The sequence below is a fragment of the Fukomys damarensis genome, unplaced genomic scaffold (genome assembly GCF_012274545.1).
Source record: "Fukomys damarensis isolate Sample0158 unplaced genomic scaffold, DMR_v1.0_HiC HiC_scaffold_14, whole genome shotgun sequence".
Lineage (NCBI taxonomy): Eukaryota > Metazoa > Chordata > Mammalia > Rodentia > Bathyergidae > Fukomys > Fukomys damarensis.
In genome coordinates, this window is record NW_022900926.1 from 53,919,944 (window position 1) to 53,937,000 (window position 17,057).

The 17,057-nt window shown below is 35.4% G+C and overlaps 1 protein-coding gene across 1 annotated transcript in view; it reads right to left on the reverse strand.

Annotated features, from left to right (window-relative positions):
• Positions 1-17,057, reverse strand: part of Rngtt (RNA guanylyltransferase and 5'-phosphatase) — a 265,607-nt gene that overhangs the window by 223,249 nt on the left and 25,301 nt on the right. Inside the window, exons 5-6 of the mRNA XM_010633261.3 lie at positions 7,362-7,437; positions 5,636-5,876 (exon numbers count right to left, since the gene is read on the reverse strand). Coding sequence (XP_010631563.1) covers positions 5,636-5,876; positions 7,362-7,437 — 317 coding nt within the window. The remainder of the gene's footprint in view (positions 1-5,635; positions 5,877-7,361; positions 7,438-17,057) is intronic.

Below are 17,057 nucleotides of genomic sequence, written 5' to 3' on the forward strand. Positions count from 1 at the left end.
AAAAAAAAAAAAAAAAATGATAGAGCCGGGCGTGGTGGTGCACACCTGTAATCCCAGCACTCGGGAGGCTGAGGCAGGAGGATCACTGTGATTGGAGACCAGCCTGAGCTACACAGTGAGTTCCAGGTCAGTCTCAATTACATAGTGAGACCCTATCTCAAGAAACCAAAAAGAAAAAGATAAAATTCCATTCTTTTTATGACTGAATAATATTCCAGTGTGTATACATACTACATTTTCTTTATCCATTCATCTGTTGAAGGGCACATAGGCTGCTTCCATATCCTAGTTATTGTTTATTGCACCACAATAAACATGGGTATATAGGTAACCCTATGATATGATGACTTTTTTTTTTTAATTCCTTCAGGTATATACCAAAGAGTTATGGCTGAGTCAAATAGTAGTTCTAGTTTTAGTCTTTTGAGAAACCTCCATATTGATTTGTATCATGGCTATTCTAATTTAGATTCTCACCAGCATCACAGAAGGGTTTCTTTTTCCCCCTGCATCATTGCCAACATGATGATAGCCATTCTGACTGGAGAAGGAATCTCAATATAGCTTTGATTTGCAGTTCTCTAATGGCTAAAGATGTTGAACATCTTTTTGTAAACTTCTTGGCCATTTGTACCTCTTTTGAGAATTATCTGTTCAGTTCTTTTTTTCATCTAAAGGTTGGACCATTTGACTATCTGGTAATACTTTTTTGAGTTCTTCATAAATTTTAAATACAAATTTTCTATTGGGAGTGCAGCTGGCAAAGATTCTATAGGTTCTGATCCAGCCCAAAGCACCACAGAAAATAATACTTAGATATTTTCTATTCTTATTTTATCTTTCTGTGAAATTTCACCGTTAATTCACTCACCGTGTGTGTGTGTGTGTGTGTGTGTGTGTATTTGGGGGGATACTGGGGATCAAACTCAGGATCTTGTGCTTGTAAAGAATGCAGTGGAACCACTGAGCTAAATATATGTATTTGTTTTGTTTTGTTTTTTGGTACTGGGGATCGAACTGGAGACCCTATACTTGGCAAGGCAGGTGGTGGAACCACTGACCTAAATCCCTGGCCCCCATTTGTATATATTTTAAATTAAATACATAAATTTTGCTTTCATACTCTATTTAACATAACTGTATTACTTCAATAAGTAAAAAATCAATAACTACTATTTACTAATTATGATTTATTTGAAAAGGGGGAGATCTATCAAAATGCTACATGAAGAATTTAGAAATTTTTTATAACTCTGCCTTTGGAAGTACAAGCAGAGATACAATATTCTCAAAAATTACCATCTCTTCACTGTCAATAAACAATCCTAATTGTTTTCTTTAAAATGGAAGAAAGATTTTTGCTTTTTAGCAACGGCAAGCTAGAGTATTTTGACTAATTTTATACCACATGAAAAAGCTGGACAAAATGTAGAATAAAGCACCTGCTTAAGATAGCAAGAAATTAGAAAAGTAGTAAGGACTTGAACAGCCAAGAACTCAGAGGAAAGAAAATTCCAGACAGGTATTTTTTCCAGAGGCATTACTCCAAAAATATTAGGTAAAATAAATAAACAGATGAGAGAATCTAAGAAGCTCTAGAAATATAGAATAAACAAAAAACAGATTAGCTTCCCCAAACTAAAGTCCGGAGTCTAAACAGTTCAATTCTCGACTTAGTTATGTTCTGCCTAAATCCTGTGTAGGAACAAAAGTAAATCCTTTCTAAAAGAAAACAACCTGATCAGAGCCTCAGATTATTCCCATTTTTCATAAATATCTAATAATTCAACCAAAATACTAAAGTATAAAAAAACTACAAATGACACAAAATCAAAAAGACATTAAAAAAAAACTAAAGAAGATTAATCGGATATCCATATTAGCTATCTAACATACACTGTAAAATGCGATAAAAATGTTCAAGAATTTAGAGCCAGGCTTGGTCTACAATCCCAGCTCCTAGGATGATAAGGCAGAAGAATCAAGTCCAATATAGGCAACTTAGTGAGACCCAGTCTCAAAACAAAAAATAAAAAAGGTCTGGAGATATTGCTCGGTGTAAAGTCCCTGGGTACGATACCCAGAACCCCAACACCCCCAAATCAAGAGCTTAAATGACAAGATGAAGAATTTCAGCAGAAAACTGGACGTCATTTTTTTAAAAATTAAATGGAAATTTCAGAAGTAAAAGTAAAATTAAGTATTCAGTGGCTAAGTTTCAGAAAAAGCAAATGAGGACATTAATAAACTCAAAGATAGGCAGAAGAAAATATTCAAAATGAAAAATGAAGAAACAAGATAGAAAATATAAAGAACTTAAGACATGGTTTAAGAAAAAAAGGTCTAGGGCCAGGGATTTAGCTTTATGGTATTGCCACCTGCCTCACAAGCGCAAGGACCTGAGTATGATCCCCAGTACCAAAAGAAAAAGAGGTCTACTGTGTTAAATGGAGTTCAAGGAATATAAAGCATTTAAAACAATACTTGAAAAAGAGTCAAAAATTGTCTAATTAAAAAAAAATTCAAACAAAGATTTTTAAATCCCTACAAACACCAAACTGAAGGAGTACAAAGAAAACCATAAGTAGAACCATCATGGTAAAGCTGTTGAAAATCAAAAACAAAAAGAAACCCTCAAAGAAGAAATGCAATTTCTTCTGATGATTTCTCAATAGAAATGCACATGGAATGTTATCTTCAAAGTGCTAAGAAAAAAATAACTGCCAAGCACTCAGACTTTTATACTCAGATAGTCTCCAAATGATGTCAATAAAAAGATCCTCTCACACAAATACTAAGTGAAGGTGTCAAAACAGACTCACAATGAATGAAAACCAAGGGAACTCTTCAGTTAGATGCAAAATTGTCCCCAGTTGGAATCAAAATTTTCATAAAACAATGAAGAATACTAAAAAAAAAGCACTTGGTTATCTAATGTAAAAAATAATAATCTCTGATGAGCTTCATTACAAATTAAAATATACAATACCAAAAAAGGGAAGAAGAGGTAAATAAAACCAAAGCTTTTAAGACTTTTGTATTGCCTCAAAAGTGGTAAAAGTACTAATATATATTAGCCTTTAATAAGTCAAAAGGCATAGAATGAATTGTTGGGCAATTATTTTAAAAATGAATAAAGAAATATGTAATAACACTAAAATGATAGAATAAAAATAACCTTTTTGAAAGAAGTCAAAAAAGGAAGGTAAAAAGAAACCACAAGAGGAACAGGAAAAAACAAAAAAAAAGAGAAAATTTAGGCCAAGAATGGTGGTACATGTCCAGAATGCCAGTGCTCTTCAAGCCTGAGAGAGGAGGACTGAAAGGATGAGCCAAACCTGGGCAATTTAGCAAACTAGTGTGACCCAGTCCCAAAATAAAAAATAATGAAAAGACAGGGATGTTCACTATGTAGGCCCTAGGTTCAATTCTCCCCCTCCAAAAAGAAAGTCTAGATCTGATTTTATCAGCTTACTAAAAATATATGAACTAAATAACAGTACAAAAGCTTCTTATTATGTAACAACCCAGCAATATGACACAAGATATACACTTTTTTTTTAAACTCTGAAAGTTGGGTTGCGGATTTAGCTCAGTGGTGCTGCTGCCTGCCCCGCAAGTGCAAGGTCCTGAGTTTGATCCTGGTGCCAAAAAGAAAAAAAAAAAAACTCTGAAGGTTGAAAGGATAAGAAATAGTCCATGCAAATGCAGGCTGAAAGAAAGTTTACACAACCATATTAGTATTAAATATTTCACAATGATAAGAACACTATGAAGACAAAACAATCATATCTGAATATATATGGGGGGAGAACAGGACAGTGAGAGACAGTATGCCTGCCTGCCCATTATGTCAGCATTATATGTATATTTGTATGTAGCAAGTAAAATATAAAAAGCAAAACCTGACAGAATTTAATGGCATTTAACAATATAAAATGGATGTCATTTTTTAAGGACCTTTAAATTTATACCATTTTGTAAATTAATAACTCTTTGTTTTAAACTCTTTCATAGAATCAAATATTATATAATTCAAAATACATTAGGCATATGGCTGTAATTAATGTTCACTTTAAAAAACATACTTAAAGCCCAGTGTGGTGGTGCATACCTATAATTCCAGCATTCCAGAGGCTGAGGCAGGAAGACTGCCAAATTCAAGGTCAGCCTGGGTTATAGTGAGAACTTTCCACAAAAAAACTGAATTCTCATACAAAAATTATATTATATGAGGGTAATCATATCTATATTTTAAGCTAAGCTACTCATTCAGTTTTCCTTATGTTATTATTTTGATAGCTGTGATTTAGTATTTTTAATATCCATATCCAAAAAATAGTAGTAAGTTAAACTAAAATAATTCTTTTTTTGTTTTTGATTTTTTGAGACAGGGTCTCACTATGTAGTTGAGACTGACCTGGAACTCACTATGTAGCCCAGGCTGGTCTCGAACTCCCAGCGATCCTCCTGCCTCAGCCTCCCGAGTGCTGGGATTACAGGTGTGCACCACCATGTCCAGCTTAAAAGAATTATTCTTGAAATTATTTCTATGTTTCAAAGCAATTAACACTTCCAGTGGTCTTATGATCTTGAAGATTAAAAATGTATAAATACAATTTTTAAAAATGTTTTCCAAATAAGGAACTTTAAAATAATTGTTAAATGATTTATATAAAGTAATCAAGAAAGCATTTTCACCCTTGCCTGCAAACCACTGCCTACTAACAAATGACTTGAGTAGTCACTATTCAACCTTAATATAGTATGTACCTTAATTACTAAGTTCATTAACAATTTCCTCTATGCTTGCCCTCAAATTTCCCTTTGCCCTACCACAGGGTATGTACAAAGATGAGCACTATTTCTCAACATTTTCTCTTATCTCCCCATGAAAAGGAGTAAATCCTACTATTTTTGGTAGGTTTTATTACAGAAGATCAATAAAGGTTAGCTAGAGAGAAAATGAGACTTCTCAGTTCAACTTTGGAGAAAATATGAAAACACCACCCTTGGGGGCTGGGAATTTAGCTCAGTGGTGCCTGTGTTTGCCTTGCAAGCACAAGGTCCTGAGTTCAATCCCCAGAACCAAAACAAAAAACAGAAAAAGAGAAAGAAAATACCACCCATGGAAAGGAGAGTCATATTCAAATGTAAACTCCCTTTAATTGTGTGACAATTTGTAAATTAGTAAAATTCTCACCAGACATTTATTTAGAATCTCACAATAGTTGGTAATGAAAGGAATAATAAATTCTCAATCCAATATTTAAGAGTTCTTAGCAGTGTGGTGGCATACAAATGTAATCATAGAACTCAGAAGACTGACACAAAGCGGATTATGAGTTCGAGCCAGCCTGGATTCAAGCCAGTCATGGACTACACGGAGAGACTCTATCTCAAAAGAGTTCTTTGGTTTACCTAGCAAAACAAAACTAGGATGACTTTCATAACTCTTTAATTTTTCACTTAGAGAAGACAGACTCCAAGTTTTCAAGAATTTTTAGAAAGAGCCAGAATGAAATAACCTTACAAAACTAATTAAGGAATAAACATGGCCAGCATCCCATTTTTCTAAATTTCGATAAGCTAATAGATAGAAGATAAAGAATATTATAGTATTTTTAAACATTACCAGTTTTAACCGTTCTTTTCTCCTTTTGCCAAAGGAAGCACTTGACCCAGGTTCTGATTCCTTTTTTACATCCTCATCCTCATCCTCATCTTCATCATCCTCAAAACACCAATCTGGCAATACAGGTGGTGGTGGTGCTTCCTCTATATCACCATAACGACGAAAAAGTTCCTTCAAATAATCACCCTTATAGATTCCTGGTGGTCTGGCTTGGGCAAAAGTAGCAACTGCTGCTTCAATACTATGGAAAAAAACACCATGCAATTTCCTCACTATTCTCCATTTAGACATACTTACAAAAACTCACTTATATTCAAGTCATCATGTAATGTATAATACAGGTTTATAAAATAGAAAAACCAGTCTTCGCCTTAAAGGCATCCAATTGGTAAGGGACAAATTTATTTTGAAATAGTTTAATATAAGATATACTAATACTGTAATTCCTCAACTTTAAAAGTACTACTTTGAGTACACATTCAAGATCCAGGTGGGATCAATGAAGAAGAATTTAAAGTCTTGAAGCTTAAAGTCTGACTCTAAGAACAAAAAAGCAGTCAAAGAAATATGAATAGCAATATGAGCAAGATTAAAAGCCTGTTGATTTTTCAGAAATGTTCAATAGGCCCAGGCACTAAGTGTACAGGTCACGAGAGAGGTAAGCACAGGCTGAGTTTGCACTAGAGCCTGAACATCTGAATAAGTAGAGCTAGGAAGTCCAGGCACTAGAAAACCACTGAGAGCGTGTAAAATGCAAAGTATAAAATCAGATGTGTACTTTGGCTGATTATATTCAGAAAAAGAACTATTGTGTGACAGGTGTTGTAACATAAACAATGACTGTCAGTCAGTGAGAAAATTCAGCTAGTAATATCCCATTCTGCACTGCCTGCCTTGACAACGTAAGGTTGAGTTCAATCCCTGGTACCAAAATAAAAAAAAAAAATCCCATTCTCTCAGGAATTTCAGATAACTAAGGTTCTAACAGTGTTCAATAAAAACATGTTGATTGGCTTAAAGGGAATGATGTGTCCCTAAAATACTCCCTTCATATAGCATTCCAAATTGTTACTAGTATTCAACAAATATAGAAAAGGCACTAATTAAGCAGAGCATGGTGGCACATGACTGTGATCCCAGTTTGTGGGAAGCTCAAGCAAAAGGATTGCAATATACATAGTGAGTTTAAGGCCAGCCTGAACTACAGATTGAGGAAAAAAAAACAGAGAGGAGAGAGAGAGAGAGAGAGAGGGAGGACACTAGTTAAAAAGAAAAGAACAACACTAATTTCCAAAGCTGAATGAATACAAGCACAAAATATTGAAGAACCTATCTCTGATAAAGCTGTATAAGAGAAAAAAATGGAAAAGAAAACAGATTACGGGATTCATAAGCACTCAACTAAAGTGTTACTTACTATAAAATAACCAGGTAACACTACCCTAAAGACCAACCATATCCAAAATGAAAACCATTGTAAATTATACTGAGTTCAAAAAAACTTGGCAATATATGGAGGGTAAGGGAAAGCAGAAGCAAAAATGATCAACATCATTGTGTAACAATTCCCCAAAATTCCCCAAAATGAAATGAATGTAATTATTATGTATCACAAACATACTGATAATAAAAAATTGTTTTAAAACTTGACAATATAAAATGATACAACTAAAATAACAACAAAAAATGTAGTCAACTACTAAATACATCTTCTTTTATTAATTACCTCCAATCCATTTTCTCCACCAAAAAGGCACATATGAGGAAACCAGTGCGATTGAAACCATGGGTACAATGAACACCTAGAAAATAAAGTTTTGGTATAAATTTAATAAATCCCTTCAGAGGCCATATTCTGCTTTTAAAACTTTCAACTTGCCATCAAAATGTTTCAATAATTTTGTAAAATTACACTGCACATTTCTATATGAAAAATTTTGAAATGCCCTGTAACTTAGTAACTTGTTAGTTCAAATTATTTAGAATCTAGTTTATAGCATTAGCTGAAATTTTAAATGTAATATAAAGGTCTACTCTTTTAAAACTCTTTTGTCTAATGTTTCTTAAAAAATTCCAAATATTTTAAATATGGAAATCTTTCCATCAAAAAAAGACACACAAACATATACTAGTTACTCTAAGCCAGGCGTGGTGGCGCACGACAGAGGCTGAGGCAAGAGGATTGCTGTGAGTTCACCCTGGGCTACATAATGAGTTCCACGTCAGTCTCAACTACACAGTGAGACCCTGTCTCAAAAACCAAAAAAAAAAAAAAAAAAAAAAAAAGAAAGAAATATGTATACACACACACACACACACACACACACACAAGTTACTCTAATTCACAAACTTGGGACAAACTTTTCTACTCTTCCCCTTATTTGAGATAGATCATATTGTTTTTGTTTTTTGTTTTTTGTATGACTGTCTGAAAAGGGCATTTTTTTTTTCTCATTGAGTTTATTGGTACTGTCTACTGTCTGAAAAGGGCATTTTTTTTTTCTCATTGAGTTTATTGGTACATTTTAGGTATACAGTACACTTACATTCATCATTAGGATCCTGTATCTTTAGATCATATTGCTTTTAAAAAGAAATCTAGAAACTAGAGTAGAAGAAGGGAACTATTGAAAACACAATTTCACCTGGGAGTTGATATCAGTTGAATGAATTCATGCAAAGTACCTGCAAACTGATTACAGCAGAATAAAAATAAAATTATTTTGAAGTTCTTTGGAAACCAACTGACTACAGTGCATCTTCACATTATCTTATAATCTTTCAAAATACACTTTTATAAGAGCCTGTTATGGTTTATACCTGGATATGCCCTCAAGCCTCATTGCGATCATAGGCAGGACCTTTAGGAGGTGACTGTATTGCAAGGCTTCTGGATGACTTGTTAAGAGGAGGGATGGGAGTGGAAGAGATGGCTCACTAGAGATGTGACCTGGCAAGATTTAATCCCCCTTCCCAGCTCCTCCTTTGAATTCTCTCTGCTTTCCCACCACCATGCCATGAGGTGCTTTCCTGTGCCATGTAATCCTTCTTTAGAGCCAGCCAACTATGGACTGAATCTTCTATAAAGTGTGACCCAAAATGAACTCCTCCTTTAAGTTGCAAGTATCAGGTATTATGTCTCAGCCACAAGAAAAGTGACTGAGACAGAAACATATTAAGAAAAAAATTATTTTTCTTAAACACTCAAGGTCTTTTCAAGATCATTTTAACTACTTCAAAAATAGTAAACAATTTGTAAAAAGAACTGTAACCACTAACATGACATAGCTTCCAGTTCATTGACTCCTACAGAGCTCAAAATAAAGCTTTTGCTGCTAAAAGATACCCCGATTAAAACTTCTTTCTAATGCTACCTATTACAAAATATTCTTCTCTGTATATATAGATCACTTTGATAAAGTGCAACTAATGTCAAATATAAACTGAGTATGGTGGTGCACACCTGTAATCCCACCACTTGGGAAGCTGAGGCAGGAAGACTGGCAAGTTTAAGGCCAGCCTTGGCTATAGAGTGAGTTCCAGGTCTCCCTGGACTATACAGCAAGACCCTGTTTCAAAAAAAAAAAAAAAATCAAATATAAAAATAAACTAGCTAGAATTACAAAACTTTTAGAAGAAAATACATACACAAAAAAACTTTACAACCTTAGGAAATATTTCTACAATAAAACAGAAAAGTCATTAAAGAAAACACTGATAAAAATTAAGACTACTTCAAAATTATACATGTATACTCTCTAAAACATGCCATTAATAAAATAAAAACAGGGCCATGGATTTAGTTCAGTGGTGCTGCCACCTGCCTCACAAGCACAAAGTCATGAGTTCAATCCCTGGTACCAAATAAATAAATAAATACATACATATACATACATACATACATACATACATACATACAAACATCTACCTTGTGCGGGGATACATGCCTGTAATCTCCAGTACCCTGAGAGTCTGAGACAAAAGGATTCCAAGTTTAAACTCAGTCTGAACTCAGTGAAACTCTGCCTCAAAATTTAAAAATAAAAATAAGGGCCAGGGATTTAGCTCAATGTCACCATGACTGCTCTGCAAGCACAAGGTCCTGAGTTCTATCCCCAGTACCAAAAATAATGTTTTTTAAATAAAAAGTTAAAAAATAAAAATAAAAAAGCTAAGCAGGGTGTAGTGGCACACGCCTGTAATCCCAGCACTCGGGAGGCTAAGGCAGGAGGATCACTGTGAGTTAGAGACCAGCCTGGGCTACATAGTGAGTTCCAGATCAGTCTCAACTACATAGTGAGACTCTGTCTCAAACAAACAAAAAAAAAAAATTAAAAAAAAAAAGGCTAGGGATGTGGCTCAATGTGAAGGCTCTGGCCTCAACCCCAACACTGCAAACAAAATCAGCAAACAAATAAATAAAAATAACCCCAGAAAATAGTCTGAATACACATACCTGGCAAAGGATGTGCATCTACAATATATAAAGAACTCTTACAATTTGTAAAATAAACTAATTTTTTAAAACCTGAGTAAAAGAAATGAACAGATATGTACTTTACAAAACAAGATACATTCAAGGAGTAGTGACTCACAGCTACTCAGGAGACTGAGGCAGGCATATCACAAGTTTAAGACCAGCTTGGACAACTTAGTCAGACCCTATCTCAACATAGAACTTTTTTTATAAAGGGCTGGGGATATGGTTCAGTGGTAGAGTGTGTGCCTAACATGGAAAGTGAAAGGGTTTAAAACACCAAGAAGCACAAGAAAAGATGTCTAATGTTACTAATTATCAAGAAAATACAAATTAAAACCAGTAAATCCTATATAGCTTCATTGAAATGGTTCAAATGAAAAGACTGACCATATAAAGTGTTTGTGAAGACACAGAGGAATAGAATCTCCTGCTGCTGGTAGAAATGAAAAATGGCATAATCACTTTAGAAAAAATAAGTTAGCAATTTCTAAAAAGATAAACATACTCCTGTATCAATGACCCAGACATGCTAATTATATTTAGCAAAGAAAATAAAAGTGTCCAAGAGATTTTTACATAAAGACAAATGTCCACAGAACACAATGACAATAGTCTATAACAACTTTTGTGATGATTGCTAAAAAGTGCACACATCCCTAAAGTGTCCACTAGGAGAATAGATAAGCAACATGTATATTCATTCATACAATGAACAATCTTCAACAACAAAACAGAACTTATTATTAATAAATGTATCCAGGATGATTTCAAAACCATTATGCTGTGTGGAGGCAGCCAGATAACAAGTACCTACATGATTTCCTTTACATAAAATTCTGGAAAATGCAAATAAACCTATAGTGACAGAAAGTAGAACATGACTGCCTAATCCACAACCAAGAGATAAAAAAAAGATAAACACACAAAAAAAGCATGAAGTGCAAACACTGATTCATGACTGATTTCACCAATATCTACATCTGTCAAAATTCATCAAACTAGGGCCAGGGATTCAGCTCAGCGGTGCCACTGCGCACAAGGTCCCAAGTTCAAACCCTGGTACCATTCCCTCAAAAAAACACTCATCTAACTATGTCTTATTTTTCTCTTTACTGAGACAAAATATCCAACACCCACAAGTTAAAGGAGGTAAGGTTTATTTCAGCTCAGCTTGTAGAGATTTTAGTCCACAGTCAGTTGGCAGAAAAGCACTGCAGAGGAGAAAGAATTTATAGTATGGCAGTCAGGAAGCATCAACCAGAGAACAGCAAGCAGAAAGCAGCAATGCTCCTTTCTTTCTGAGAGAAGGACAGTCACAAGAGACTGCCAGAAGCTAGAGAGCAGATTGGCCAGGGGGTGGGGGAGGGCCCACTGAGAGGCAGGGGCTGGTGATCACAGATTGTTCCTGCGGTCAGACGCTAGTTTCAGCCTGAATTACATACGATTGGAAACTCACATTGGTACCGTGTCCTCGCTGCTAAAGAGAAACCTAGAACAAGGTCTTATGGTGTTATTTCTCAACTAACCCTGATAGATACCAATGTATCTATTAACCTGTTACTGCTGCAGTGGCATGGACTGCATAGGAATAATCATGACTCAGTAGACATTTAGTGCCAGTGAATTTGTCTGCCAAATCCACCACTGCACTCAGGGAGAGGGACAGCAACAGCTCCTAACCCAAGAGTTCAGACTGAATCAAACTCTGCAAGAATTCCTGCAATCTGGCAAAGGAGGTCTTGAGTCTGAGTTAACACCAGTATTGCAGTGGAGAAATCAGAAGAGTTATGGGGGTGAGAGCATTCACTATCAGGCCAAGAAGCTACTTGGGAATCACATATGCAATGTCCAATTGGAATATCTAATCCGTGTTCCCATCAGACATCTTACTGGTTTAAATTTTTGTATGTTTCCTGAGTTATGTGGTAACATGGGGTTATGTTCTTTCATGGTTTCGCATTTATTAGGTTGTTACTCTTGTACATTTGTTCTTTCATTGGCTCTAATTTAATAGACGTCTTAGAATCTCTCCCTCATATCAGGTCTTTAACTAATTTCTTCACCTCACATCCCCAAGACAACATTATTAACGTAATCTTTATTCTTTTTCCAACACATTTTTAATTCATGATACTTACCCCCTCACAGCCACTACTATACTCACTAGCATTAATCCTCAATCCTCCCCATCTAAAGCCTTTGGCTCTTCCACATCTTACTGTCCTGCCTATAAGCAAGTTCTTTTTTTTTGAGGGGGGCGGGTTGAGTCAGGGTCTCACTATGGAGTTCAGACTGACCTGGAACTCACTATGCAGCCCAGGCTGGTCTCAAAAACACAGCGATCCTCCTGCCTCAGCCTCCTGAGTGCTGAGATTTACAGGCGTGAGCCACCACACCGGGCAAGTAAGTTCTGATAACCACATAACTTTCCTTAATCACAAAGTAAACCCTGTCTCCCATATCTCATCCTTGCCCCCACAAAATATTCTCTGAAAACTCTCAACCATAGTGTGCAAAGAGAATAGAGAAAAGGGACAAGAGTAACTGCAAAGACTATCATATACAAGTGTTGTAAGACTGAATCTGTGAATGCTGTTATAAAGAGAAGCGATTCTTTTAGAAAAACATAGGAACAGAGTCAAAATTACTTAGTAACAAAAGTAGCAAATACTAGCACTGGACATATGAAGCTGAAAATTATTCACAGGGAGGCAACATCCTACTAAAAATCTACAACATAAGCTACACTGTCTCCTTACTTCTCTAGTCCCCAACCTGCAGTAACACCCCCCAAAAATAAGAGAGAAGAAAAGAAAATATACACACAGACACAAGTAGAATGGGCAAAAAAAGAAATAGAAAATCTCCAAACCCTCCCAACTCTTCCAAGGCAGAAAAGAAGAAAATAAATACCAGGTAGTAGAAATCTAGGAAAAGTTATTAGAAAGGATTAAAAAAAAATAGATGAGTTCAAAGAGGAAATGAATAAAGTTTACAGCAATTACACTCAGTGTGCTAGTGGTAAATTTCTGAAAAATTGGTAAAAAATTGGACAAGCTAGTAAAAACAGTTCAAAATTTGAATGACCAATTCAACATACATAGAGAATGTTCAAAAAGATATCAGACAGAAATACCTGAAATGAAAACAGTACAGAATTCATACACTGCAGAAATGACCAATGTGAAGACAGAGTGTCTGATATTGAGGTCAAAATAATGATTAACAATAAAGAACTCAAAGAAGCCAATAGGACAATAAGAAGACTATCCAGCAGCTACTAGGTGACAACAAGAAGACCAATCTAAGGATACTTGGAGTTCGAGAATTTCTAGAAGACAGCACAGATGGAGTCACTAACACAGTTACAGAAATTATGGGAGAAAACTTACCAAATATAAGAAAAGGTGAAAATACAAGTAAGCAATGCTTCTATCCAGATAAAAAAAAAAGAATTTTGAAGGTGGGGGGGATCCTACAAATAACATAAACCAATTACAATCACAGCAGACTTAGCACAAACTCTGAAGTCCAGAAGAGCTTCAAATGAAGTATTTCAAGCCCTAAGAGCAAGTAACTTCCAACCCAGATTAACTTATCTGGCAAAGCTGTCCTTCAAAATAGATGGAGAAATAAAAGTATGCCCATGAAAAAGACTTGCTCAGAAGATAAACAAGTGCTAAACCAGCTCTAGAGAAAATACTCAAGATTATTCTTGGCAGAAGCAACAAATAAGACACAGCTATTTAAACATGAACAAAACCAATGAGGTCAACGGATAAATAGCAACAAAAAGCATAAGGAAAAGAAAAACATACATCCACCAAAAGATAAAGAAGGCAATGATAATAACCAACACATCTCAGTAATATCTCTCAATGTTAATGGCCTAAACTCTCCAGTCAAAAGACATAGACTGGCAGACTAGATCAAAAAGCAGAAGTCAGGGACGGGGATTTAGCTCAGTGGTGTCACTGCCTGCCTGTAAGCACAAGGCCCTGAGTTTGATCCCGGTACCAAAAAAAACAGAAGTCAACCATCTGTTGCATTCAAAAAATTCACCTAATCAAAAAAGATATTCATAGACTAAAACTTAAAGAATGGAAAACAACATTTCATGCACTAGGACCCTAAAAACAAGCAGGGGAAGCAATTCTAGCAACAGACATAGTAAATTTGGAGTTAAAACTGACTTTTAAAAGAGACAAAGAAGGTCACCACATGCTAGTTAAGGGAACAACCCAAGAAGAAGAAATAGCACTGATAAACATATACGCACCAAATACTGGAGTATCTATCTTCATAAAACAAAAACTGTTGAAATTAAAAGATAAATAAACATTAACACGATCATAGAAGGGGATTTTAGCATCGCATTTGCACAGAGAAATCAAATAAAAAAATAAGAAATTTCAGATCTGAACCACACCCTTGAACATATGGACTTAATATATATAGAGTATTCTACCCCTCTACAATATAGTATAAATTATCTTCATCAGCACATAGAACATTTTCCAAAATAGATCACATACTATTCCACAAATCCTGCTTAAGTAAATATAAAAGAATTGCAATCACCCCATGTATACTATCAGACCACAATGTAATGAAAATAAAAACCAATGACACAAGAAATTTCAGAAAAAGCGAAAGTTCCTGGAAAATAATAACATACTCCTAAACAACCAATGAGTAACAGAAGAAATCAAAGAAACTGAAAAATTTCTGGAAGTTAAGGACTAACTGTATAACGGAATGAATCCTCTGGGACACTATAAAAGAAGTCCTAAGAGGAAAATTCCACCCAATCAACACTCACATTTGAAAAAGTCAACAAGCCCAACTAAATCAGAATTACCGTAAGTTCAAGGACAGCTGGGGGGGGTCCCCCCAACTCAGGACAGACAGAACCACTAATGTCAAAATGGCGATACTTCCCAAACTTACAGATTCAACACAGTCCCAATCAAAATACCAACAGCATACTTTACAGATCTACAGAAAAAAATCCTAAAATTCATACAGAACCAGAAGAGATCCTGAATAGCAAAAGTTATTTTAGGCAACAAAAGCAAAGCAGGTATCCTAACAATACTTGACTTTAAGCTATACTACAACGCAGTAGTGATAAAAACAGTATGGGACTGGGACAAAAACAAATACAAAAATCAATGGAGCAGAAATGAGAATAAATAAACTTTCCCAGGCATATTCAACGATTTGATTTTTGACAAAGGAACCAAAAGCATACTTAGAAGACAGCCTACTCAAAAAGTGGTGTTTGGAAAACTGGTTATCTGATAGCAGAAGAATGAAACTAGATCTTTATCTCTTACCACATACTAAATTAAAATCAAAATGGATCAATGATCTAAACATTAGAACAGTAACATTAACCTACTGGAAGATAAATAAAATGCTTGTAGGCATATTTGTAGGAAAGGATTTTCTAAACAGAACCTCAATCACACAAGAAATAACAGCAAGATTTTATCAGACTAAAAAAGCTTCTAAACAGCAAAAGAATCAATCAGTAGAGTGAAGAGACAACCTATGAAATGGGTAAAAAAATTTGCCACCTACTCCTGAGATGGGGACTAGTATCTAGAAGATAGAAAGAACTCAAAGAAGTTAAACCATCTAAAATTAAAGACACAGTCAAGAAACAGACAAGAGAAATGAACAGACACTTCACAAAGGAAGAAACACAAATGGTCAATAAATACATGAAAGATGTTCAAAATCTCTGGCCATTAGAGAAATGCAAATTAAAACAACACTAAGATTCCATCTTATTCTGCAAAGAACAGCAATCGTTAGGAAATTAAACAATAACAAATGCTGGTATGGCTATGATAAAAAAGAACTCTCCTGCACTGTTGGTAAAGAACCCAAACTAGTACAACCATTATGGAAATCAGTATGAAGAGTTATCAAAGACAATGAAATTAGAAATTTCATATGACCCAGCTATCCCCATTTGGTATGACCTTAAGTCATTATATTACAGTGATACTTGCACAGCAATTCTTAATAGCTAAATACTAGAAGCAGTCTGTATATCCATCAACAGATGACTACATGAAGAAAATGTGGTATCTATAATGGAATGACAGGGCCAGGGCTTTGGTTCAGTGGTTCTGCTGCCTATCTCGCAAGTGCAAGAGCCTGAGTTCAATCCGCGGGTACAAAGAAGAGAAGAGAAAAGGCGAGGGGAGGGGAGGGGAGGGTAGAAGAGGGGAGAAGAGGGGAGGAGAGGAGAGGGGAAAGGGTCTGTGATATGGGTAAGATCACGTAAAATTAAAAAAAATTAAGAATGAAATCTAAGGCAAACCAACCTTTCAAGAAGAAACAGGGATTTGGGAGGCTGATACAGGAGAATCACCATGAGTTCAAGGCCAGCATGAGCTACATTATGTGCTCAAAGCCAGCCTGAACTACAAAGCAAGAACCTGTATCAATAAAACCAAAATTGAATAAATAGAGAGAGAAAAAAAAAGCCATTAAAAAAAAGAAGAAAAAAAAAGACCAAGAATGAACTGTCCTGAGTGTACAGGTAACAAAGGGGAAAACACAGGGTCATACACACCAAGAAAAGAGATTCAAGGTGTGAATGTTCAACTGTTTAAATGTTACATAATGCTTAGAAGGGAAAGTCATTATTTGATTAGGAGTGCTGAGGGAAGACTGCACACTGCAATGAAATGAAAAGGAGTAAATGGAGCCAGACATGATTCTTGCAAAAAGTCAGCTTATGCTGGTGGTGTGGTTCAGTGGTAGAGCCACACCACTGGGAGTCAGCTGAGAAGGGAAGAGGAAGCACAAAACAGAAAGAAAGTACAGATTGTGTTTTGGTTTGGGGATTTTTTTAGGGGGAGGTGCTTAACAAGAAGAGTAGGTTTGTTCACAGGCTGAGAGCAACCTAGTTAAATGATAAAA